Here is a 22096-nt window from a genome sequence, read left to right on the forward strand (position 1 = left end):
AGAAGAGGAAAAAGGAAAATAAGAGTTGGGGAAGGGAAAGGTGGCAAAGAGGAAAAGTAAATAAAGCTGCGGGGTGGGAAGGGAAGCTCTGATTATGTACTCTCTCACCGTAACTAACAACCTTGGAACACTCAATATGTAACGCAGCCCCCCGTGGGTTCCAGGTTATTTTTAGGGATCTGCAAAAGCGAATAATAGCGAGGACCAAGGACACGAAAGGACCTAGCGAGTGCCGGGTGAGACCTACCCACTATGGAGCGGGGCCTAGTTTCTACAGTGGACAGAGGACACTACATAGGGGCAAGTCATACATTCAGCCGAGCTGCATTACATTTCATACATATAGACATGGGTTCCTAGTCTCGTCGTCGGCGATAGCGATCATCGTAACGACCTCGTTCCCGGTCTCGGTTCTTTCGCGAGTCTCTGTCTCTGTCCCTCCATGGACTGCGACTGTAGGACCGACGACGGTATCGATCCTGATCTCGATCGCGTCCACGAGGGCTGCGACTACCTCGCTGGTCTCGACGGGAATCGCGAGGGTTGGTATCCCGGGGAGTATCAGGCGGATTGGCCTTATTACGCTTGTCAAAGACCATCCTGTATCGCGCATCATCCTCATCTCGAGGGGTGTCGTCGAACTCTCGGTATTGGCGTTTCGCCTCAAGATCGGCCACGCCACCGAATCCGCCTCTCTGTCGGCGCTTGGTGACGGTGGCGTTGCGCCAGCTCTCGGACAGCTTGGACACCTGCGATGCATTAGCGTGATTATTTTTGTAGAACAGGTGACCTGGAGGATCTTACACTCTGTGAGAAATCAACGTGGATCCGGTGGTCATCAATCAGGACACCCTGCATTTTGAAATAGGCCTGTTCACAGTCCTTCTGGTCCTCAAATTCAATGAAGGCATATTGTAGACTGTCGCCGGTGCGCTTATCCCGAATAACCTCGCAAGACAAAATCGTTCCGAAGCGGCTGAAAATTAGGTTCAGGTCCTCATCTGTATTTTGATTAGCAAGTTCCTCGCCTGTAGAAATAGCGCGACAAACCTTGTGTGACTGGATTGAGCTTGCAGACGAAGAGAATGTTCTCGGGCGGCTTAACATCGGCAAAAGGCAGATCTCCCACCATCTCCAGGGTCAATGCCTGCGCGCGAGCCTCGCGCTCACGGCGCAGCTTCTCCATCGCATCTTCATCCATATCATCATCCAGTTCCTCATCATCCGCGATTCGAACAGTGGCCAGTTGCGCTTTGGAGGGCACTGGGCTCTCGGGCGGCTCTACTAACTTCGGCGGGTCGTCAAAGGGATCGTCTAAGATGGTGGTGTGACGAATGCGAATATCCTTCAGCGGTCGACCTCGGTCGTCGATAAAAGAGTCATTGATCTTCTCCAGGACATCGAAGCCCTCGACGACCTTGCCGAAGATCGCTGCCTTCCCATCCAAGTAATCCAGATTATCTCCCAGTGTGACGATAAATTGACTTGCTGCCAGTCGCTGTTCGGGGTCATTGGTCGCGGGAACTGTCGCCATGCTCACTGTGCCCCGCTCGGTGTGCTTCAGTTTGCGCGGTACCTCGATCGGAAAAGTGCGCTTCGACGGTCCGTCCAGCAGACCCCATATCGAAGACCCTCCATCGCTCTCGGGGGCATCAGGACCAAGCGGGTCGCCAGTTTGGAAGGTAAAGTTCTTCTGGACGCTGTGGACTGGCGAGAAATTGTAGTACTTGAGCTTGCACAACTTCAAGAAGCTAGAGACAAACACTTTAGTTTCATGTTCAGCACGAGCAAGGCCGAGGAGAGCAGCCACTTACTTCTCACACGCCTTGGGCGACTCGTCGACCAACAGGTCGATCACGATGTCGCCCAGCGATGTTTCCAAAAGCGCACTCATACTTGGCTTGTTGACTGGTGAAGGTTGAAAGTTCAAGACGAAGGGACCGAGCTTGGACCAATGACACAACGCCAAGACAGAGCCTCCCTCTATGTATCAACTTTTCCCTTCACTTTTGCCTTCACCTTTGCCTCCTAGAAAAAGAAAACAGTTGGCTATCCGGCTGAGAAGCTCCGGATGATCCACCTGGGTGCCTGTGCAACGGTGCATGTCAATTGAGCATATCTTCCGAGTGTCCCCGTTGGCGGCTAACCTATTTCTAGATTGTCTTGCAGATTCTTATTACTCTGACCCTGGGAGCTGTTTGTTGGCTTATATCCCTCATGCAGCGGCAGGCCAAGCCAAAAGACCGAGGGCTTGCTGTTCTTGGCATGCTCGTCAACAGTGACAGCTCCAGTTCCCCGTCTCGTTCTTCCCAGAAGTCATAGATCATGGCCGTCTCTCTTCTCTCTACCCACCCCCTGATTGTTCCACAGCAGAAACGTTGGGGAGCAACGGGCGGCCTCCTGCATCCAACATCTCCTGGACAGAACCACACACGTGGAAGATCAATGAGCCAGCCTCTTCGATCTGGTCATTCCAGTCAGAGCCCGGTCTCAATCCCAACATATGTTCCTGGCGAGTCAGCTGAAGCCTCTTTTGTCTCTTCAAGCTGCTTCCTAACTTCCCCCGAATGTCGTGCATTGTCAAACCTTGGAGCTCCGAGAATAGCTTCCAGAGCCCAGATTTTGTATTTGAAACCTGTTGATCAGGCTTCTTTGTCTTTCTCATTTCTCTTTCTCTCTATCTTTACATCGGTAACACGAAACCAAACGATCTTGTAAGTATCCCAGAATCTCGTGCATCATGGGTCTCCCCTTTTTCGATCGAGATCTGAGAGGGATGTCAAGTAAGTAGATCCATCACATACGTGTTTTTCTTTTCTTTGTCTCCCATTTTCTGGGCTGAATTGCTTTTTTCCCTGTTTCCATTTTAATCTAGCTGCCGAAGCGCTAAAAAACCGAGCCTGATCGACAACATCCATGGCGCCGATCAGACTTTTAGATCGTGGATCCTTGCCATTTTTCTCCCTAGAGCGCGCTTGGTCCAGGGAAACCTCTCGCGCTTGTGAAGTGACAGGTGTCATAAATGTTTTTCGTTCTCACTGCTGAGACATTTGCCTGAGACAGCGTTTGCTTCCTTTTTGTCTCTCTCTCTCTCTCTTTCTTTGGGATCCCATGCGTTTGCCAGACATCCAACACATTGCCATAAGAGTTCCAGACCTTGACCATGGCTTAACGACTCAACGAGTTCGGAGTGTTTGATGTAGAGAGCTGCAGCCACACCAATCGGTTGGACTATCGAGCAAACATTTCAGATCTTCACCGAACGCCGGACATTCTTCCCCGGATCGGCACCAGGATCCTCTCTGCAAACAGTTGGCCGGCAGTTGCCCATTTCTTCCATTTTACAGGGGGAAAGATGAAGATGTTCCGCAAAGTACAGACTCTTGTAATCCCAATCCCTCTGGGAGGAGACTCTTTCCCACCTTGGGCAGGCTCTGGCAGAAAGAAAAGACCCCAAATCGGCTGAAACACTGCCTACCGGAGCACTCTCCTGTTCTCCATCAGGTCATGTGTGACGTTACCTTGTGAAACCAGAGTCTTTAAAATGCCGGGGGCAGTCCTGCTGGTCTTTCATGCTATCTCTGGGCACCGGGGAATCTGGATTGGACGCGGAACTTTGCATATCATTTCCCCTTAGAAAAAGAAAAGAAACAGGAAACGGGAAATGGAAATCAGTAAAATAATAAGAACTAAGAGGGTACTTTTGGACTGCGTACCAGCTGTGTCCTCTACAGAAATATCCAAATATCCAAATATCAAAATACCAATAAAACAAACAGGGGCAAGTGGTTAAGGCAATCACACCGATTGTTACCAGAACATGGGTTAAATCGAGCCCTATCTCCCAGAGACATCTTTCACTTTCTCCCTTTTCCTCATATTTAGCTTACCTGCCTTTGAACATTCCTGCGAGTGAAACTAGACTCTCTATCCTTCTTTGCTAACTGTTCAGCAATGAATCATTTATATGAGAATCTAGGGCTAGAAGCCCGGAGTAATAGCCTCTCTGGATCTCGATCATCTCGCGTGATTAAACAAGAACGCAATGTCGAGCGAGAAGAGAAGCCCCGAAAGCAAAGAAAGCGAGCCCTGGTCGCAGTGAGGTTTCTCTTCTACTAAAAGTTCCTGGTTTCTAACACTACATAAGTGTACACGATGCCGGAAAAGAAAGATCAAGTGCAACGGCGACCTCAACAACGGTCTGGCTTGTTCCAGCTGCCGTAGTGTTGGCTCAACCGAATGCCAGTACATGCGAGTAAGTTGCCCGCTGTATGTAGCCGAAAGAAGATGACTGACTGAACTTGTTCCTAGGTTCACTCCGACACTCCAGAGGAGATCAAGAAGCGTTTAGCAGGTCTCCCTCCAACATCTTCAGCTCGCTATGGAGTATACACAGGCCAAGCTCCTGGAAGACAAGGCCTCGTCTCCATGGAATCCCAAGCCCGCATTCCGTACCGAGAGTATGACATAGCCATGGACTGCACCGTCCACTACGACGAACAGTCCAACTACTACGCCCAGGCCTCACCAGGGTACATGGTACCCAGTACCGGGGGCATGATAGTCGACTACAGCATCTGGGGCGTGCGGACACCATCTAACGGCAACTTATTCGACCAAAGAGCAACTGGTCTATCCCAAGCCCAAGCACAAGCTACCTACAGCTTCACTCTTCCCCAAGAAATATCATCCGACATGACCCAGCCATCAGGAGTGAACCAATCCTTCTCTGAAGTAGAACGCACACTTCCCACACCCTCAACCTGCAGAGGCCAACCCCAAACCCAGCCTCAAGCCCCCATCACGACACTGCCCACCCTCCCCGAAGGACTCTCAGGCATCACATTGGCCACCGATCCAAAGAGCTCATTTTGGAGCTCCCACGCAAGAGGAATGGCAATGCCAACAGCCCCCAGCAACGGCTACAACAGCCCGCGCGTCAAAGCCAACACCTCGGAAACTGGGCCCCCAACACCAGACTTGACATTCGGATATATGCCCATGGCCACGACGGAGGATACATTGCCACCCCTCCCACCAGCCGCAGCATCCATCCCCTCGTCCGCGGCTGGGAACAACGCTCTCTACCCAGTCGTTGACACGATAGATGAGTACCGCAATGGCCCCGACGGCCGTTTAGCATGCAACAATACCTTCTCGCGTGACAAGGGTGCCAATTCTCGTCTCCTTGCTCTGACGTTTGACTGCTCGCATTATTCTTATGGGTATAGCAGTGGTGAGAGGAGTAAGGCTCGTGGTGCTGCGGGTGCGGATGCTGATGCTCGTTGCTCGGCGCCGACGCTTATGAACGGCTTGAATTATACTCGGGTTCGGCATCCGGAACATAATCTGGCTTTACCCTTTGACCTCTTATCTGATCCGTTCCCTGAGTACGGTCGTGTTGAGAGTGTTACTCGGCATCCTATCTCGCCTTTGGGTCATCGGGATGCTTATTAGTTGCTTCGTCGTCTCTGTTGAGTATGTGGCGTATTTCTATGCTTGACATTGCGTTCGGCATAGATGGTGTTCACAAGGTCTTTGCCTTGCTCTGTTTTACTTGGTTTCCATTTTGTTTCTTCTTGCTCTATTGGTGTTTTTTCTCTCCCTTCTTTCTTAGTCGGTCCTCTCTTGGTTAGTCTTTTCTTTCTTTGCCCCAAGATACAAAAAAGAGATACCCATATGGCCCTTACTTTTGCCTTGCTCAATGTAATGTGTTTTCTTATCTTTCTTTTCTGTCGCTTCATGTCTTGTTAAGATGGTCTTGTTGTGTTTCTTTCTTTCTTGTCCTTTGTTTGGACCCATATTGTCATTCAAGTCGAGCACCCAAGTTCGCTGCTGACAGGAACAGTGCAAGGGCATCTATTGCTTTGTTTTGCGTGGTGGGTTCTATCTATGTGTTGTTTGTTTGCCTTGCTTCGAATTTACGCTTCTGTCTTATCCTCTCCTCTTAGTACTCGGTGGAAATCTTATTCTATTATTCTTCTTCTTTGACCGTTGAGTCTGGCTAATACCTGATATCTGTATCGGAATACCCAGGCTGTGTGGCTTTTTAATTCTAGTCTATTTTATGTCTCGCGTGAAAGGAGCTGAGCGTGGTTCTGGTCGACCTGGGTTGAAGCTGTACTTCGATTTTTTCATTCTTATATCTAACTGCATCTGCTTGATCGGGTGTTATTCAACATAATGACTAATGTCGATGAATTCAAAACATATTCCCTCATATTGTTATTTCCACGATGCCCTGTGTATCAACCTCATTATCACAATCAGAACTACCATGATGAAATGATAGAGTCACAGCAATATACACTCCTGTTCCTGCCGCCAATCAGCAAGGTAAAAAGCAAGAGTAACAAATACCTCCCATGTCAATCCCATTCCCTCATCATAGACATCTGCCTGACCTCGTCATTTCAGGGGCGGGGGAAAGTAAGATACAACACGACGTAGTATATACAACCCTGCCATGATCATAAGCTACATACTGTACATGCACCAAGACCAGATAGGCAGGTTTCTTTTTCAATCGATATGACCATGTCTTGCAGGTGCCAAGTGAATACAGTATATCATCGGAGGATAGCTTAGAATACATTTATACACAGTCTGGTGTAGTTAGGAAGTAAAAACCGGGGGAAGTCAAAGTCCAATCATATATGGAGGAATAGGTGATACACACTCACTTCTTCACCCAGAAGAAGTTACCAAGAAAGGATAGTACCTAAAAATACGAAAAGAAAAGAAAGAAAAGACGAAAAAAACTAAGAAGAGAGAATAACCAGCCTGTGTATCTGTCCCATGTCGACCGCCATTATACAACCGCTCGAGCCGAGGGCGACACGCACATCCACGCACCCACGTCTAGCAGTCCATAGCCTTCCCTGTCTAAACGCCATGATTTGGATTTAGATCCTGCATTTACAGTGAAATGATGGCAAGGAACTGAGTATGATGTCTTTTCTTTTTAAATTGGAACGTTGGGTTCTTGGCTGTTTAATTTACTTAGCAACTTATAGATTCCAATACAATGTGTTCATGTCATTGCAGGGTTGCTGGTTTGGATCAGTATGTGTAGAACAATACACGCTATCAGGACTTTGTTGGAGTGTTGTTGAGAAGTACCTCTTTTTAGCCGGATGGCATGGGGGACAGGGGGGAGACGAGTACGAACTTGTCCTGGGGAATACTATACTTTACCTTCGACTTAGGGCAAACTACGGTAGGTATGCAAGATATACACCTAGATCAGCTCAGCCAATACAGGATCGGACATCTACATCTACGACAACCAGATTGAAGAGAAACAAGTAAATGTGATTTCATCCCGGGTCGAAGCCCGGATTCTCATAACCCTGGCTGCCTTGAATTGAACCGATGACCCCAAAAAAACATACACACGAAACCACAACACTGACGCCCTTTTTATCCGGGGGATCGCCAGGCTTTTTCTCCAGGGGATCACCAGCTCCAACAGCACAGGAATAAAAAGAGTTTCTGTAATCTTCACCATTCAAACGGGCATCATTTTGGGGTTTAGTCTGATGTTCGCCGAAAAAGAGAAGACTTAAACCACTCTCCCCCACACACCTGACCGCACCTGTGTTCATTCCAAATCCAGGTGGGAAACTCCAGAGCCAAAGACACCACCGACTTAATCTTTTTCCATCGCATGCCGCCTTTATCGGTCCATGTTGATTCGTGGTAGAGATCAGCGATGCGCTTAGTCCTTGTTCTTCTTGGGGCCCTTGACCTTGGCGACACCACGGAACTTCTTGGAGCGGTTCTTCCGTTGCTTGCCTGTGGAATGAATTAGCGAATGTGCTTTGTGAAACAATGCACGGATAGATGGACGTACGCTGCTGGCGGGAGGGCTTCTCGATCTTGTCGGCGGCGCCGACACGGACGAGACGGTAGTGGGGCTCGAACTTCTTCAGGGCCTCGGAGGAGTCGTAGACCAGAGCGAAGCCGGTGGACTTGCCACCACCGTACTGCGTGCGGAAACCGAACACGGAGACCTGGTCCTTGTTGGACTTGTACAGGTCGGCCAGCTTCTCGCGGAGCTCGTCCTTGGAGACATTAGGGCGGTTGGGGTGGAGGACGTCCCTAGAAATTCGCGAAAGATGTCAGACCGGTGCTTTTCTTCGCTGGATGATTGCATTGTGTGTTTCGATGTTCTCTTTTGTCTGGTGTTGTGTGGTCGTTCAATTTCCTTGTCGCGCGCCTTTTTCGATGATTCCACCACACAGTTCCAAAATCAAGGGGGGGGAGAAAGGGATTCTTACACGACCATCTGCTTACGGGCAAGCAGAGGGTTGCGGATGAACTTGCGAGTCCGCAGAGTAACGGGAGCGTCGGCCATTTTGGTGTGTGTTGGATGGAGGAAGTGTCGACGGGGTCACTGAGGATGTCGAACTTTCAATTTTCGTGTGGTGTGGGCTCGGCTAGGGTAGACACTAACCCGATCGGGGAAATTGCCTCTCCCCCATGACTAATCTGTAGCCTCAGGCAGATGCACTGCTGAATCAGCAGAACTTGTCCTTGCTTACTTATCTCTGACTCATCATCACATTCTCCAATGATATCTTGCGCTTTGTATTCTTCAATATCAAATTATCATACTCATGGCCGACTCAATTCGCAAATTAGCTGCGCAGTACTTCCAGCTGGTGGATTTGCAGCACTTGGCCCTTCCACCGGGTCCTGTACTGGTCCAGCCAGATGTTCAAGCAGCTATATACGAGCGCATGTTCAACGAGACTACGGTCTTTCCTATCCCGCCAGCCAACTACCGAAGCCGAGTGCTGAAACTGATTCTCTCACGCATTGAGGAATCAATAACTGACCCCGAGGAGGATGTATGCACACCCATTGCCAGTTGACTTCTTCTTTCTTTCCTTTTTTGTATTTTTCTAATTCCCCCTCCACTTCATGTACATCCACTTCTTCATTGCAATGCAAAACCGTTATATTGATGTCCCACTTCTCTAACATCCCATCCAATGTTGCTTCAACAGGAGATCAACGATGATCTCATGGAATGCTGGACCGAACTGGTAGCCCAGCCAAAACAATCCGCCGTCCAGCAGGCGCAGCAGCTGTCTTTCATCAAATACACAGCACCAGCCGAAACAAAAACAGAAACAGGGTCAACCACCCAATATGCAAACATCGAGCGATCAGTCATCACCTCTGAATCCCGCGGTCTCATCCTCTCAGCTGGAACAACCGGATTCCGCACTTGGGAAGCTGCCCTGCATCTAGGTTCGTTCTTGGCTTCCGAAGCTGGCGAGGCCATTGTGCGCAATAAGCGGGTTATTGAACTCGGTGCTGGCACGGGATTCCTGTCCCTTGTTTGTGCGCGGTACCTTGGTGTGCGCAGTGTTGTTGTTACGGATCGGGAGCCTGCTCTTATTGATAATATGCGTGAATGTGTCCCGCATAACCTTGACACTGGTCGGTCTATTCCTATCTATCCTGCTGTTTGGGAGTGGGGGACTCCACTTGAGCGGACGGGGGATCTCGCTGGACTTGCTTCTGATGAGGATCAGAGCGAGGGTCAGAGCGAGGGTATCAAATTTGATGTTGCGCTCGGTGCTGATTTGGTAAGTCTCTCTGCGTTTGTGAGTTGATCTATCTAATCATTCAGATCTATGATACCGACATCATCCCTCTGCTATTGTCTACCGTACGGGATCTCTTTGAGAATTACCACATTGAGCATTTCATCATTGCGGCAACACTGCGCAACGAGGATACCTTCCGCACGTTCTTGAATGGATGCGGTAAGTCTTGATAGTCCAGTCATTTGGCCCGATGGTCATACCAGGCCATACTGTGTCTGTGAGTAACCCGCTGACTTCCACAGAAACAAACACCTTCAATGTTGAAACCCTACCATTCGAGTCGACTCCGTCACAGGATCAAACAGGCTTCTTCCATTCGACTAGCATCCCCATCCGGACGTATCGGATTTCGCGGAAATGAACTGCCATCGGGTTATATCATGAGGTAACGAATATGAATAGAGGATATGATATCATGCAAATGACCATAAATAGCAATTGTGTTACTTTTGCTTTAGTGTACAACGAGTGTACAAACCTTAAAGTATCTCTATCAATTATTTCAGGACCATCTTGTAAGTGGACAATAGTAATGAAACCTTAATCACAAATCAGTTCAAGTCATTAGATCATTGGAAGAAAACCACCTGCACAATTCAACAAAGTGAGAAATGACCTCATCTAGGCATATCTAGAAATCAAAAAAGGAACGCATGGGTATCATGTCGCACTCGCACCACGCCATCCAAAACCAGAAACCAATAAAATGCAACTATGAAACCAAAGTAAATGCAAAATAGATATATGAAATGCAAGATTAAAACGAGTGTGGTCGCTAAACAACAAGAAAAATGTAGAGTATAGATAACCCCTACTGGAAAATCTAGCCATCTTCTTCGGCTAGACTCTCTCGCAGTAGGTTCTCATCTATGCCTTGAGCATGAATGGAGATAGGTGCAGAGGGTGGAGGACGGAGACCCATAATTGGACCCTTCTGGTTCACGCCTGGGAATCTGAAGCGGAGGGCCATTGGGTCGGGGGGATTTCGGTGCTTGCGTATGAGGTGCTGGGGTTGACGTTGGTGCTGGTGTAGACTCGATAGATGGATCCTGCGCTGGGGTATCAACTTCGCCATCGGATGAAATGGGTGACATTCCCCAGCGGCCTAATACCCAGCCTCCTACGCGCCGACCTAATGTTGCCTTTCGGGGGCCGGTTGCTGCGGTTGAAGCTGTGCTGTTGCTGTCTGCAGATGTGATGGACGATGCATCGGTTGACTTGTTATTCTTGCTGACAGCCATGGAAGCAAGCAATGACTGGGATGAATGCCCCGAACTTGCTGAGCGGTTGGCTATGATGGCCGGGGCGGAGATGACTGGGGGTGTTGAGACTAATTCGACGCTGGGAGAGAGGATGCGTTGGGGGATTCGCATGCCAGGGTGCCAGTCGCCCATTCGCATGTGACGGGTGTTCGGGGTGTGGATGTCCATGCCCGCTACAGAGACGGAGAGCAGGCTATCATGGGATGTGGACCTGCGAAGTGATGAGGTTTGTGCCTGCATGCTGAAGAAATCATCCTCGGCGTTCTTTAAAGATTCTCGACGTGTAGATAATGGGAAGTAAGGTCCTTGCGGAGATGGCTCGGACTCTTCTGGAATGGCAGGCTCTCTAGAAACGTTGTTACCGGTGTTGGAAAAGTCTTGGCCGTGGTAGAGATCATCGTCAAATGATGCGAGATCGTCTTGAGAATCATGATTATCAATGTCACTTATTGGTTGGAATGGCATATCAAAAGCCTTGAAGTTCCTTGCTCCCATGACAGGGGAGGAGAACACTGTACTGTCCGGGCTGGTAGCTTGAGAGAATTCAGCACCACGTTCAACGCGATCAAAGATCGACGATGTCCGGAATGCAGACTGCGGAGAGCTTGCCAATGAATCCGCTGCATGTGATTGTAATGACCAGCGGCGTGATTGTGGTGGGATGGAGACGGAAGTGTGGGATAGGATGGTTGACATGGATGAACCGGATGACTGGGACCGATGAAGGGTCCTTCGAGGCGATTGTCCCTGGGCAGAGTGCAATGCTACCGGGCTCCCTATAGCAGGCCGTCGTTTTTTCATGCGACGATTGATCGAGACTTTCTCTTTCTTTCCGGGTGTGTGGTAATGATGATGGTGGATGTGGAATTCCTGAGATACCCGGCGTTCTTCTTTCGCTTCGAGTTCCTCGCTTAACGTTGTGACTGTACTTGGTTCCCGGTTATCTTCTTCATCAACACCGGCCAGCGGCTGATGAGACAGGACTTGATCCCGCAGGTTCTGAACTTCCTCATTCGAGGTGTTGAGCATTTCGCGTAGTTCCATAATACCGACTTGTAGATTGGCGTTGTCCTGCAAGATGTCCTTGACAAAGCGAGAGACCACAGTCGTGCCACCGGTATTGCGCTTCAGTTCGGAGGCGGCAGCAGCGCCTTTGAGACGGCCCGCCGCATTGTCAAGCTCACGCTCTACGGCTCTCTTGCGCTCCATACGCTCAACGACCTCGGTATGTCGCTCGCGCTCTTCGCGCGCTTCTTTCTCAATGCGGTCGATCTGATCATGAAGGTCGCGTAGTGTTGTTTCGGCTTTCCTCCATCGCTGCACTGCCGATTGCTCGTCTTCGTGGGCCAAAACAAGACTCTCCTGTAACTTGGATTGCTCCGTCTCCATAAGAGCAAGCTGCGCCTCAAGGTCAGCTGCACGCGCCGCAGCAGCCGTCAATCTGCGCAATTCGGACTGCGTGCTCTCCAGATTCGAGGTGAGAGTCTTGGCATAACTGTCAGACTCGGCGACAGCTATGTTCAAGTTATCGAGTTGCTCCAGTAAAGTGCGATTCTCCTCGATGATGCGCGCGTTTTCGGCCTGCACTTCTTGCCTTTCGCGCTCCAGGTCATCGATGCTGGCGACTAAGCGATGCCGGTCCTCCTCCGCCTCAGCCATGTAACTTTCATGACGGTGAAGCAAGGCCTGTAAAGCAAAGGTCAGCGATGACGGTCCAAAGCAATCTGCCTTGGCAGCATAGTCGAGGAAAGAAGTCATGACGGACGCCAACGCAGAGAAAAAGAATAGGAGACCGCGACCCGGAGTCCATGAGATCAAAGATCAGGTGAACTGATCCCATGTGATGTGTAGGTAATGGGGTGGAACAGATCAAGTAGACCAAAGGAAATGAAGAATGGGAAAGGAACAAAAGCACCGAGATAGTGTTTTGTGAGGAATGATGAAATGATGTATCAAACATGCACGATACAGCCCGCCCAGGGCTCACTTGGCGTCTCACGCAGACATATATTTGGGCTGGAATTTTAAAAAGCAACGTACCTGACCTAACCTCGCGGCAGTCTCGAGATCTTTTTCCAAGCCCTCGAGGGCTACATTGTTATGCTCGAGCAGGGCACAGTCATTGCGACCACAGCAGCAGCGCAGGGTGGTGGAGGTGCTTGAATGGGTTGGAATGCTGAGGCCCGAGACCGAGCTATGCGGATGGGAATCCATCATGAGAATGTGACCCCTTGGGGGAGCAAAATGTCCAGAGAGACCGCCGGATCATCAGTACACCTGCAACTCTTGCAGCTCAGGTATCACAGATGTTCCTAGAAAGCGGAGAAGCTGGAGATGAGAAGCGGTTCGCCCTGGGCGGTTCCTGGATTATGTAAGATGAGGTTCGGGAGTGGACGTGACTCGGTCAACCCTAAGTGAGGAAGTTGGGGACATTCAAGATGCTTTACTTCCTCAGTGTGACGGTCGAAGTATTGATCCTCGTCAAGGATGCGCCTCGAGAAAGAATCTCGCCAAGCCTACAGTCCCACTATCTCGCAGCCTATCAAAGTATCAAAGAACGGCGATCACACTTTTATGCCTAACCTGAGTATGCACCTGTACCTGAGATGAGGTGCGGTGTGAAAATACATGGAGACTACAATACTAAATTTGGTCAAGTGCGTATAACGGTACCGAAAGACCGAGAGCAAGTCACGGTATGACAATTCTCCAACGAAGAAAAGCGGTTGTATGGAAGAAAAGTGTCAGCAAGGGAGGAAGTGGATATCGATGTCAATCTACAAGAAATAAAGAAGAAGAAGAAGAAGAAGAAGAAGAAAAAGTAGTAGAAAAAGCAAAAAGTCATCGTCTGATATTGACGGGAGATCAGGCGTCACTCCAGGATGAACCAAACGATACGGAAGGAGGCAGACCTAGCGTCTAAGAGGATAAGTATAAGTTGATACTAATAACCGCTAGACTAAATGTCCGCCATACCTTACAATTTCGAACCTGATGTCGTTGATATGGGACGAGAACCCTGAGCTAGTATACAACGGGGATTCTATACACGACGTATCGTACCACAGGCTGGAAGGGATGCTCTTCAGTGACGACGGCGAGGTGTTACGCACCACAGGAGATAGACCTCAGGGGCATGTATGTAGCCTTTGAAAGCACATGCCACATCAAGCATGAGAACCACGTCATGCATATAGGGTTACTACCTCAGGTTCAACAATTCCGCGCGAAGAATACTAGTTTATGCAGATAGCTACTCACCTCAACGTCGCTATATTGTCATCTTAATGCTATTGATAGCTCCTAGCGAGCTATGGAAAGAACACGTGTAGTGATTAGGAGCCCTGCTTGATTGTAGGAATCAGATCATAAAAACCCGCTCGAAAACGACCAAGGAGCTACGTTAAAGAAATCTATATCAAAGCCTGGTCGAACCAGGATATCATTCAAACCCAAAGTCGAACAATTCTCAATTGCTTTCCAGAGCTTGCTTTCTCATAAAGTGGAGAGATCAAGCCGAAGAAAGAAAATGAAACTGAAAGAATGAGAACAGGGAGAAAAAAGGAAACAAGAAAAGGAACCCTTGAACCAAGCCTATCCTAGCCTAACCGCTAACACGCCTAAAGAAAAATGTCATCGCGTACATTAATAAACGCCCCGGCGCCGCCGTCTTCACTGATTTCGTTGACAAGCACTTCCGTTTGCTGGTATAGCCGTTCAAGGGCTGCAGCAGAGGATTTGCCCAATGAAACAAGGATAGCCGAGTTCAACTCCTCGGCTACAGCAACCCGTCCAGAAGGATCGAGGTAATGGCCATGGACGGAGCGCTTGGGATCAGGGTATGCAACCAAGGAAAAGATATCATCAAGTAATTTCTTGTCGCCGCCGTTATCGTCAGAGGGATAATCGAGACGTAACTGTTGACCGTATTGGACTGCTTCGGTGAGAAGCTGATTGAATTGAGCGGCAGCCTCGGGCTCTTCTGTGTCCATTCCATCGACCCAGGCGTCGCCGTCGCCGTCATCGAGTTCCATTTCCTGGTCGAAGACGGCGTGTTCGTGGGAGAGGGCTGGGGATGTGGAGCGGCGTTGCTTGGAGGCTGCTGCTGTTGCGGCGGAGAGTTCATTGGAACGACGCATCATTTCGAGGAATTTGCGGCAGCGGAGTTTGAAGTAAATGCGGGGGTGGTCTTCTAGCACGTCGGAGTAGTAGGCTTTTGTGTGTTTGAGGGCTTTGTCGATGTCGCCGTCTAGGATTGCGGAGCGGATTTCTGGGGATGTTAGATACGAACTGCAAGGTTGGATAGTAGCTTACTGTTCCGGTTAATGGCTTCGCGGTCCTCTTCCACTTCATACTTCTTCAGTGGCTCGCTCCGACTATTCTCCAAGGCCATTGTCTCAGTGGCGACCTCTTCAGCGAAGGCGCGGGCTGTGTCAACGTAGCCATCGTGGGCCAGAAATTGGGCTACTAGTTCTTGCAGCAATGTCGACTCGTCCAGCGGTGGTTGAAGGTTCGTCGTAGTTGTAGCGTTGATCTCCGATTGGATAGCCATTCTCTCTTGCTGTTTGGAATTAGCATGCCATTTTCAAACAGAGCCAAGCAGCACATACCCTAACCATACCATCAATATCAAAAACGAATGGCTCCTGTCCAAAGTTCGCTTTAAGATGTACAGTTGGCAGCTTCTTCATTCCGACAGACGGATACAACTTCACATTGCGTAGTTCGTGGAATGCGATTCCTATTTTGTCAATATAATGCAACCACGATAGTTATAGTGGAAACATACCCAAGAAGATACCGTTCTTGGTGAAGAATGCAGCCCCCGTAGAGAAATTAACACCACATCCTACAGTATCACCAACACCAAAGGTCGGACCATATGCTCGGCCAGTACCCTGATTCTCGCCAAAGAACGACTTTCCATCATCACCATGGTAAGCCCAAGATTCTTGCTCCCAGCCTGGAAGTCGCTCGACATTCGCTTTGGGGCTAGAAAACCCAATGCCAATCATGCTAGAGACACATTAGTCACGACCAAGGAAACGAAGAACACAAGAAAAACATACCCTTCCTTTGGCTTTGATTCGATCTTCACTTCAAAGTAGTAGATCCCGCACTGTGGCGGCATAGGATGATCAGTGCGCAGGGCGGCAGCTTCATTATCATGTTTATGCACAGGGCCAGCATAGCGAACATCAAGACTATCATTCGACAGTTCCAGAGCCGAGCATTTATCATCGGAGCTCCATTGTGTCGGCAGCGGCTGAAGCGTATCGGTGGCGGGCGGTTCCTTCTCGATGATCTCATAGGTCATTCCACGATGGGACGGCGCCATGCGGGGCAAGTGAACATTGCTAGAGGAAGCAGAGAGCGGCGGATTCGAAGTGGAGGCCGAAGCCGACGAGGCGACATCTCGCTGTTGAGCAGCGATCTTGGCTCGATGAGCGGTCTCGAGGCGGGCGATGTAGCGAGAGCTGCGGAGGTAGGATGGGGTCACGAAGCCCGGCCCGTCGTTAAGGCCTAGGCTTGGAGGGAATTCCGTCGAGCGTAGGAAGCCGGCATACTTGCGGGAATAGTGTGGCAGCAAGTCTGGCGATCCTGAGTTCCTCCAGGCGGAGTTCATTTGCATGTCTGCATCCACGCCGGACAGAGTCCGGTGGACTCGGGTGTCGGAAAGTGGGTAGGGGACTGGGTGGGAGTCGTTGAGGAGGTGAGAGAAAGAGCTGGAGGTTGGTGAGAATGCGTTGCCGGAGACTACAGACGCGTAGGAGGAGCGTCGTGGGATAGAGGAGATGGGGTATGAAGCTCGAGCTCCACCGGATGGCGGGATGGGCACATCAGTCATGATGTTCGCGGGTCCCAAGGTCGCCCCCCAAATGCCACGCTACCAAAGCCACTTCTGTTGTCCGTTTTTGGCCGATCTGCTGTTATCTTGTTGAAACTTGACACGAGGGGTTTAAAAATGTGCTATGCCGTGCGTGATTCCGTGCGTGGCAGAAAACAGTGCTCGGCTTAAGTGCGTGGAAGTGAGGTCACCCGGCAGTCGCAAGCGGAGAGAATGAGTTACAGAGAGGATGTGCGTGGAGAGATGCAAACATGTGGTGGAATATGGGTGGTGATGGTTGACAGATCCGAAAGCAGCCCAGCTGACCTTACATCCCGTAAATCAAGGTCTCGCCAGATAGAAGAGTCAAAGGTCAAAGGGAAATACACCAAAATGATCGGAAAGAAGAGGGGAGATGTCACGAGCCCCTCTGACCTTCCTATATTGTGCTACTTGAAAGTACACGGGAAGTACCTCCGGCTATATGTACATATTCGCTATACTCCAGGGGTATAATGTTACTACTGTGCTAGCTACAGGAATAGTTATTAGGCGCCAAGCTTACTTTAGTACATGTATCAGATTTTAAAACTTGCTTGAAACTGGCCAAATAAGTGAGCTAGAAAGGGTTCAAAGTCCACCGTTCGATGAAGATTCTCTCAAATGCGTACGGGCAATGTGAATATATAAGTTACCTATTCGATCTACATATAGACAGATAATAAGTATGCTCAGAGCAAGAAATATTCTCATATAGAAGAATACCAGTCCCAATAACTGCTATGATACAAAACACAACCCAAACCGATTCGGCCTGCTCGCCGACATAAAAAGCCTGAAGCCGATTCCAGAACGCCAAACCAAAGCCACGTAACCCGAAGAAAATACCAATCCGTGGAATCTAATATACACAGGAACAATCCGAACTGTGCTCACGTGCATATGTATGCTCAACATGCACAAAGCTATGCCAACATGACAAGCTCACACCGCCATCGCAATAGCCGGCGACGAAGGCTCAACCATATGAGAAGCCGGGGTGACGTCGCCGTCTCCGGAATTGCTCTTCTCGCTGGGTACGGCACTGCTCCCATTGAGTGTGTCGGTGCCCGGGGCTGTGAGCGTGGGCTTGGTATCGCTGTCACCACTCTCAAGGGCAGCTACCTTGCTGTCAATCAAGGTGCCGGACTTGCCTGTACCCGGCGTGCGCCATGAAGGTAGCTGCCACAAGATACCTGTGAAACTTCTCAGCTGCAAGGGCTTGCGCTCCCACTTGCGGCATGCAGCTCCGGTACGGTCAAGGGCGCGCAGGCCGGCATTGATGGCTCCCGTGTTGGCTTTTGGTCCGAGGCGCTGGGCAGCAGGGAGCTTCGCGGTGTCTCCTCCTTCTTCACTGGAGAGAGAGTAGTATGTTAGCTTTGTTCTTGGCATTGAAGGCATAGACAATGGATTAGCTTACAGCTTGGGCTTCTTCTTTGGGCCTGGGCGTCCCCGTGACCTGGCACCGGGTTCAGTTTGACCGTTTGTTCTCTTGTTGCCGGGCTTAGGACCCGGAACTCCCTTCCGGCGTGGAGTGTCGCCTGGAGTTGCCCCCGTGACGGGTGTCGAGTTCGCATCGTCGGAGCCATTGTCGGCGGATGAGGGTCGGACAGCGGGGATCTCGGTAGATGAAGTCGGCGAGGGCCGCTCTTGGCCCTTGATGTCGGGGGTATTTTGGTTCTTCTCGAACCGTTGGAGGGCGCTGGAAGACAGCTTCAGCACCACTGTCAAGGAGGTGGAATTCTTAGCTCCCTTGGAGCGACCGTTTGTAGGGGCGGGCATGATGGAAGTGGATGGTATAGCGGGACGTGAGGTCGTTCAAGTGACGTGGTGTGTAGGCCACGACCGTGACGTGGTGTCTCTTCCGTCAGGATTGTAAAGATAGTGTATATCGAGATGGCGATGGAAGCATAGTCCGGGGATGGAGGGATGGAGGGGGAAGGAGAAGTGAAAGTGGTGGAAGTGGTGGAAGTGGAGGGAAGGGAGAAAGGGATGAGAAAAGGGTCGTGTTCCATATTTTCACTGTCGACTCGTTGTTCAGCAGGGGGAAAGGTTGAAGGCTTCGGCGTCGTACCGTCATTTACGGCCTTGTTTGGGCTGATTCGGGAAGATTACAGTGACCGTACACATCTACTCTTTCTATACTTCTCTCATTCTCATTCTATTCTTATTTTTATTCTTACCCTCCTCTATTCTCTTTTTTATTTTCGCTTTCTCCATTCGCCATTCTACAGTCTAACATTTGAATGATCCTATGTGTATTGACCAGTTCCACTTACGATCTACAAATACAATCCAACCCTAAACCGTTGATGGATCTCATTCCACCCGCTGCATCCCGAAAATGGCTCACTGACCGCATGTCGCAAGTTCATTCCATACCCAGCAAAGTACAAATTACGGATTACAAATTACAGTACAAAAGCACCACAGTACTAGCTTAGTGGACCTGTTCTCAATGGATCTGGTGAGAGTATCACGAGTCAAACGAGTCAAGGCGGTCGCCACTTCGGCCTCGATGAACCAGAAAAAGAGAAATTACGCGACCTCGCCAAGCGTCTTTCATTACTTACCGGAACTCGGATCCTCTAGGGAACACCTGGTTGATTACTCTACACACAGCTATGTACACTTTGGCTCACTCCAGCTTATTCTCACCCTGGCGTCGTTCTACAACCTGTGCCACGGCCCGTTGCACCTCGGGGCTGGACCGCACACCGGCGAGGATTAGCCCTTCTTTCATGCCGCGCCGGAGAATCGACACGCTTTCACGGTCACCGCGGAAAGGAGCCTGACCGAGCTGCATCATCCGTGTGGCCTCTTCATCGACCGCGCGGGACAACTGCACCAACTTACCAAACTGCTGTACAGTTTGCGGTGAGATCTTATCACCGTTTCCGCCGGCGGGCGCTGCTTTGGCGGCGGGCGGGGCAACCTGCGAGATGAAGATGTGCAGCATGATGGAGGCGCGGCGGGCGAGAGTCAGAGTCTGGAAGGGGAGGAGGTAGAAGGATTGCTGGGGGAGCCAGGCTCGTAGCGCTGGAGGAAGGTAGGCCACAGGCATGAAGACTGCCTGTGGGCGCGTAATCATGGCGAGTTCGAGGGTGAGCATGGCGGCGAATGTGAACCAACGCCACTATACGAGTTAGTCTGGGCAAGCTCTCTCGGTTTGGTTTTCACTCACGTAGCGTCCCCAATTCGCCCACCATAGCCAGTTCAACACTACCATTGTCGCAAAGCCGCCCAGGTACTGGGGAAGGACCGACCGAGTCAGCGAGGCCATCAGGAACTCGCGCATGGTCTTCTTCTCGCCCCAGTTGAGCATGTCTGATCCGAGCCGATCGTATGCAAACCGCTTGACTGGGTCCACTAGTGTTTCCTGGGCTCGTCGCAGGTACAGGAAGTATGCCTCGCCTTCGATGCCGACTTTGTCGGGATGATACTGAGCGGCGAGTCGGCGGAACCGCGTCTTGATAGTGCGGTCATCGGCGAATGGTGAGACTCCCAGGACCTGGTAGTAGTCGCCTGCCATCTGTACCTGGTGGAAGGTCTCGTAAAGTGTATAGAGGAGGTAGCTGGTGATCACGAAGATGAAGATGCGGCGACGATGGCGTTCGAATTTGGCCGATTGAGGTACCGGCCGGGGCTCACCCGCGCGAATGGTCATGCCATAGTAGACGCTTTGTAGGAAAGATGTGGCATACTATCCATGGGGTCAGCTCCATTCCACATTGAAGCCAATGTATAGCTCCGCAATCCACTCACATTGGGAAGAACAGCCCACCCGATAAAGGGGAGAAGCGACGACATGGCTGTTCAAAATAACCAAGACCCCAAATAGACCATTCTAAAAGAAAGAAAGATAGACAGACTACTAGACAGGCCAGTTGTATCCCCCGATATGCAGCGCCCACTCGTCACCGCCCAACCGACCGCCTTCCCGTTTGGAACCAAAGTCAAATGAAAAAAAAAGTTCTCGATTCAAGAGATATTCACATTCAATCCAATCCTTCCACATCGACGCAAGCTCTGTGGAGCGCCCAATTGCGTCCCACCATGGCAGTAGACGCAATGGATATCGACCCTCTGCCCGTGCGCACCGCCGAGGCAGAGCGCAAACGCAAGAGCAAGAAGGAAGCACCCGCATCACCCTCCAAAAAGCGCAAGCAACAACAACCACTCTCAGACCCCAGCTCCAGCTCTAGCTCCCCCTTCACCCTCACAACAGCGACGCTCTACCTACCCCTGTCGCCAATCTCCATCTCGCCCACGCACGCGCTGGCCTCGCTGCTCGCCGAGCACCTCTCGCCGCTGCTCTTGACTTACTTTCCCCCGCTGAAGGGCGTCGTCATGGCATACTCCAATGCGTCTATTTCCAGCCGTCTGCCATCCGATTCCTCACGGCTCGCTTCCGATCCTAATCCCCAGCCATTGACCCTCGCTACGACCGCGGACGAGTACGGCGTGCTCTACGTCTACTTGACTGCTACCTTCCTGGTCTTCCGTCCGAAGCGCGGGCAGATTCTGGATGGGTGGGTGAATGTGCAGTCGGAGGGATTCCTCGGTGCTGTTGTTTTCAACTTGTTCTCTGTGGGTGTTGAGCGCAAGCGCTTGCCCTCGAATTGGAAGTGGGTACCTCCCGGCGAGGAGGCTGAGACTCCGGCTACGACTGATGAGGAGTCGGGTTCTGATCAGGGGATGGCCGGGTTCGATGCTGAGAAGGAGATGTTCCAGCCTGCTTCGTTGGCTGCGGAGGAGATCCCTCTTGATGGCGAGGACGAGGACGAGTCTGCTCATTCGGGATACTTCCAGTCTGTTTCTGGGCATCGAGTGCGTGGCTCGGTTCGTTTCCGTGTCGTGGATGTGGATATTATTCCTGGCTCTGAGCGGGACCGTGGGTTCCTCAGTATTGAGGGTACGATGTTGTCTCCTGAGGAGGAGGATCAGCTCATCGAGTCTGAGCGCCAGGGTCAATCGCTTCCGCCTTCTTTCTTCTCATCACCTACCAAGGTGACCCGCACTGTTCCCGTTATGAATGTACCGGCGGCGGAGGTTGAGGAGCTTTCTGTTGTGGATGTGCACCCAGAGCCAAGCCCTAAGAAGGAGAAGAAGGATAGAAAGGAAAAGAAAGAGAAAAAGGAAAAGTCCGAGAAGAAAGAAAAGAAGGAAAAGAAGGAAAAGAAGTCCAAGTCGAAGAAGACAGACTAAACCACTGATATACTGTTGACTACATCCTGGGGGGCGTTCCGGTTTTCATTACCCGTGTATATGCAATTGAACATTGAACATTGAATCCATACTATCTTACTTCCTTTCCCTTTCCCTTTTACCTAATTGCTAATTAC

General features: G+C 50.5%; 10 protein-coding genes across 10 annotated transcripts; 3 read left to right on the forward strand and 7 right to left on the reverse strand.

The window, feature by feature from the left end:
* Positions 1 to 356: 356 nt before the first annotated feature.
* N7446_008718 (PPIL4 family peptidylprolyl isomerase) lies at positions 357 to 1894 on the reverse strand (the record flags this gene model as incomplete). Its single annotated transcript, XM_058517463.1, has 4 exons — positions 357 to 749; positions 805 to 1001; positions 1051 to 1751; positions 1815 to 1894. 4 exons carry the CDS (start codon positions 1892 to 1894, stop codon positions 357 to 359), a joined length of 1371 nt encoding a protein of 456 aa, XP_058371109.1.
* Positions 1895 to 2344: 450 nt separating this feature from the next.
* Positions 2345 to 2578, reverse strand: N7446_008719 (uncharacterized protein; the record flags this gene model as incomplete). The annotated part of the gene is made up of 1 exon (XM_058517464.1): positions 2345 to 2578. The coding sequence occupies one exon, from the start codon at positions 2576 to 2578 to the stop codon at positions 2345 to 2347; it is 234 nt and encodes a 77-aa protein (XP_058371110.1).
* Positions 2579 to 3954: 1376 nt separating this feature from the next.
* On the forward strand, positions 3955 to 5457 carry N7446_008720 (uncharacterized protein; the record flags this gene model as incomplete). Its single annotated transcript, XM_058517465.1, has 3 exons — positions 3955 to 4098; positions 4148 to 4255; positions 4312 to 5457. The coding sequence occupies 3 exons, from the start codon at positions 3955 to 3957 to the stop codon at positions 5455 to 5457; spliced, it is 1398 nt and encodes a 465-aa protein (XP_058371111.1).
* Positions 5458 to 7251: 1794 nt separating this feature from the next.
* N7446_008721 (40S ribosomal protein eS24) lies at positions 7252 to 8392 on the reverse strand. The gene is made up of 3 exons (XM_058517466.1): positions 8283 to 8392; positions 7856 to 8103; positions 7252 to 7797 (listed from the first exon to the last, which is right to left on the reverse strand). Exons 1-3 carry the CDS (start codon positions 8357 to 8359, stop codon positions 7721 to 7723), a joined length of 402 nt encoding a protein of 133 aa, XP_058371112.1. The 5' UTR covers positions 8360 to 8392; the 3' UTR covers positions 7252 to 7720.
* Positions 8393 to 8621: 229 nt separating this feature from the next.
* N7446_008722 (protein-lysine N-methyltransferase) lies at positions 8622 to 9984 on the forward strand (the record flags this gene model as incomplete). The annotated part of the gene is made up of 4 exons (XM_058517467.1): positions 8622 to 8855; positions 9015 to 9602; positions 9647 to 9782; positions 9866 to 9984. The coding sequence occupies 4 exons, from the start codon at positions 8622 to 8624 to the stop codon at positions 9982 to 9984; spliced, it is 1077 nt and encodes a 358-aa protein (XP_058371113.1).
* A 502-nt stretch (positions 9985 to 10486) lies between these two features.
* N7446_008723 (uncharacterized protein) lies at positions 10487 to 13099 on the reverse strand (the record flags this gene model as incomplete). Its single annotated transcript, XM_058517468.1, has 2 exons — positions 10487 to 12571; positions 12926 to 13099. The coding sequence occupies 2 exons, from the start codon at positions 13097 to 13099 to the stop codon at positions 10487 to 10489; spliced, it is 2259 nt and encodes a 752-aa protein (XP_058371114.1).
* A 1322-nt stretch (positions 13100 to 14421) lies between these two features.
* N7446_008724 (uncharacterized protein) lies at positions 14422 to 17239 on the reverse strand. The gene is made up of 5 exons (XM_058517469.1): positions 15955 to 17239; positions 15675 to 15901; positions 15496 to 15626; positions 15200 to 15446; positions 14422 to 15155 (listed from the first exon to the last, which is right to left on the reverse strand). Exons 1-5 carry the CDS (start codon positions 16731 to 16733, stop codon positions 14506 to 14508), a joined length of 2034 nt encoding a protein of 677 aa, XP_058371115.1. The 5' UTR covers positions 16734 to 17239; the 3' UTR covers positions 14422 to 14505.
* A 457-nt stretch (positions 17240 to 17696) lies between these two features.
* N7446_008725 (uncharacterized protein) lies at positions 17697 to 18533 on the reverse strand (the record flags this gene model as incomplete). The annotated part of the gene is made up of 2 exons (XM_058517470.1): positions 17697 to 18105; positions 18172 to 18533. 2 exons carry the CDS (start codon positions 18531 to 18533, stop codon positions 17697 to 17699), a joined length of 771 nt encoding a protein of 256 aa, XP_058371116.1.
* An 856-nt stretch (positions 18534 to 19389) lies between these two features.
* N7446_008726 (J domain-containing protein) lies at positions 19390 to 20561 on the reverse strand (the record flags this gene model as incomplete). Its single annotated transcript, XM_058517471.1, has 3 exons — positions 19390 to 19887; positions 19936 to 20454; positions 20517 to 20561. 3 exons carry the CDS (start codon positions 20559 to 20561, stop codon positions 19390 to 19392), a joined length of 1062 nt encoding a protein of 353 aa, XP_058371117.1.
* A 246-nt stretch (positions 20562 to 20807) lies between these two features.
* On the forward strand, positions 20808 to 21959 carry N7446_008727 (DNA-directed RNA polymerase I subunit RPA43; the record flags this gene model as incomplete). Its single annotated transcript, XM_058517472.1, has 1 exon — positions 20808 to 21959. One exon carries the CDS (start codon positions 20808 to 20810, stop codon positions 21957 to 21959), a length of 1152 nt encoding a protein of 383 aa, XP_058371118.1.
* Between the last annotated feature and the right edge of the window lie 137 nt (positions 21960 to 22096).

Source organism: Penicillium canescens (assembly GCF_028828765.1).
Source record: "Penicillium canescens strain IBT 15451 chromosome Unknown utg000005l_segment0_segment0, whole genome shotgun sequence".
Classification (NCBI taxonomy): Eukaryota; Fungi; Ascomycota; class Eurotiomycetes; order Eurotiales; family Aspergillaceae; genus Penicillium; species Penicillium canescens.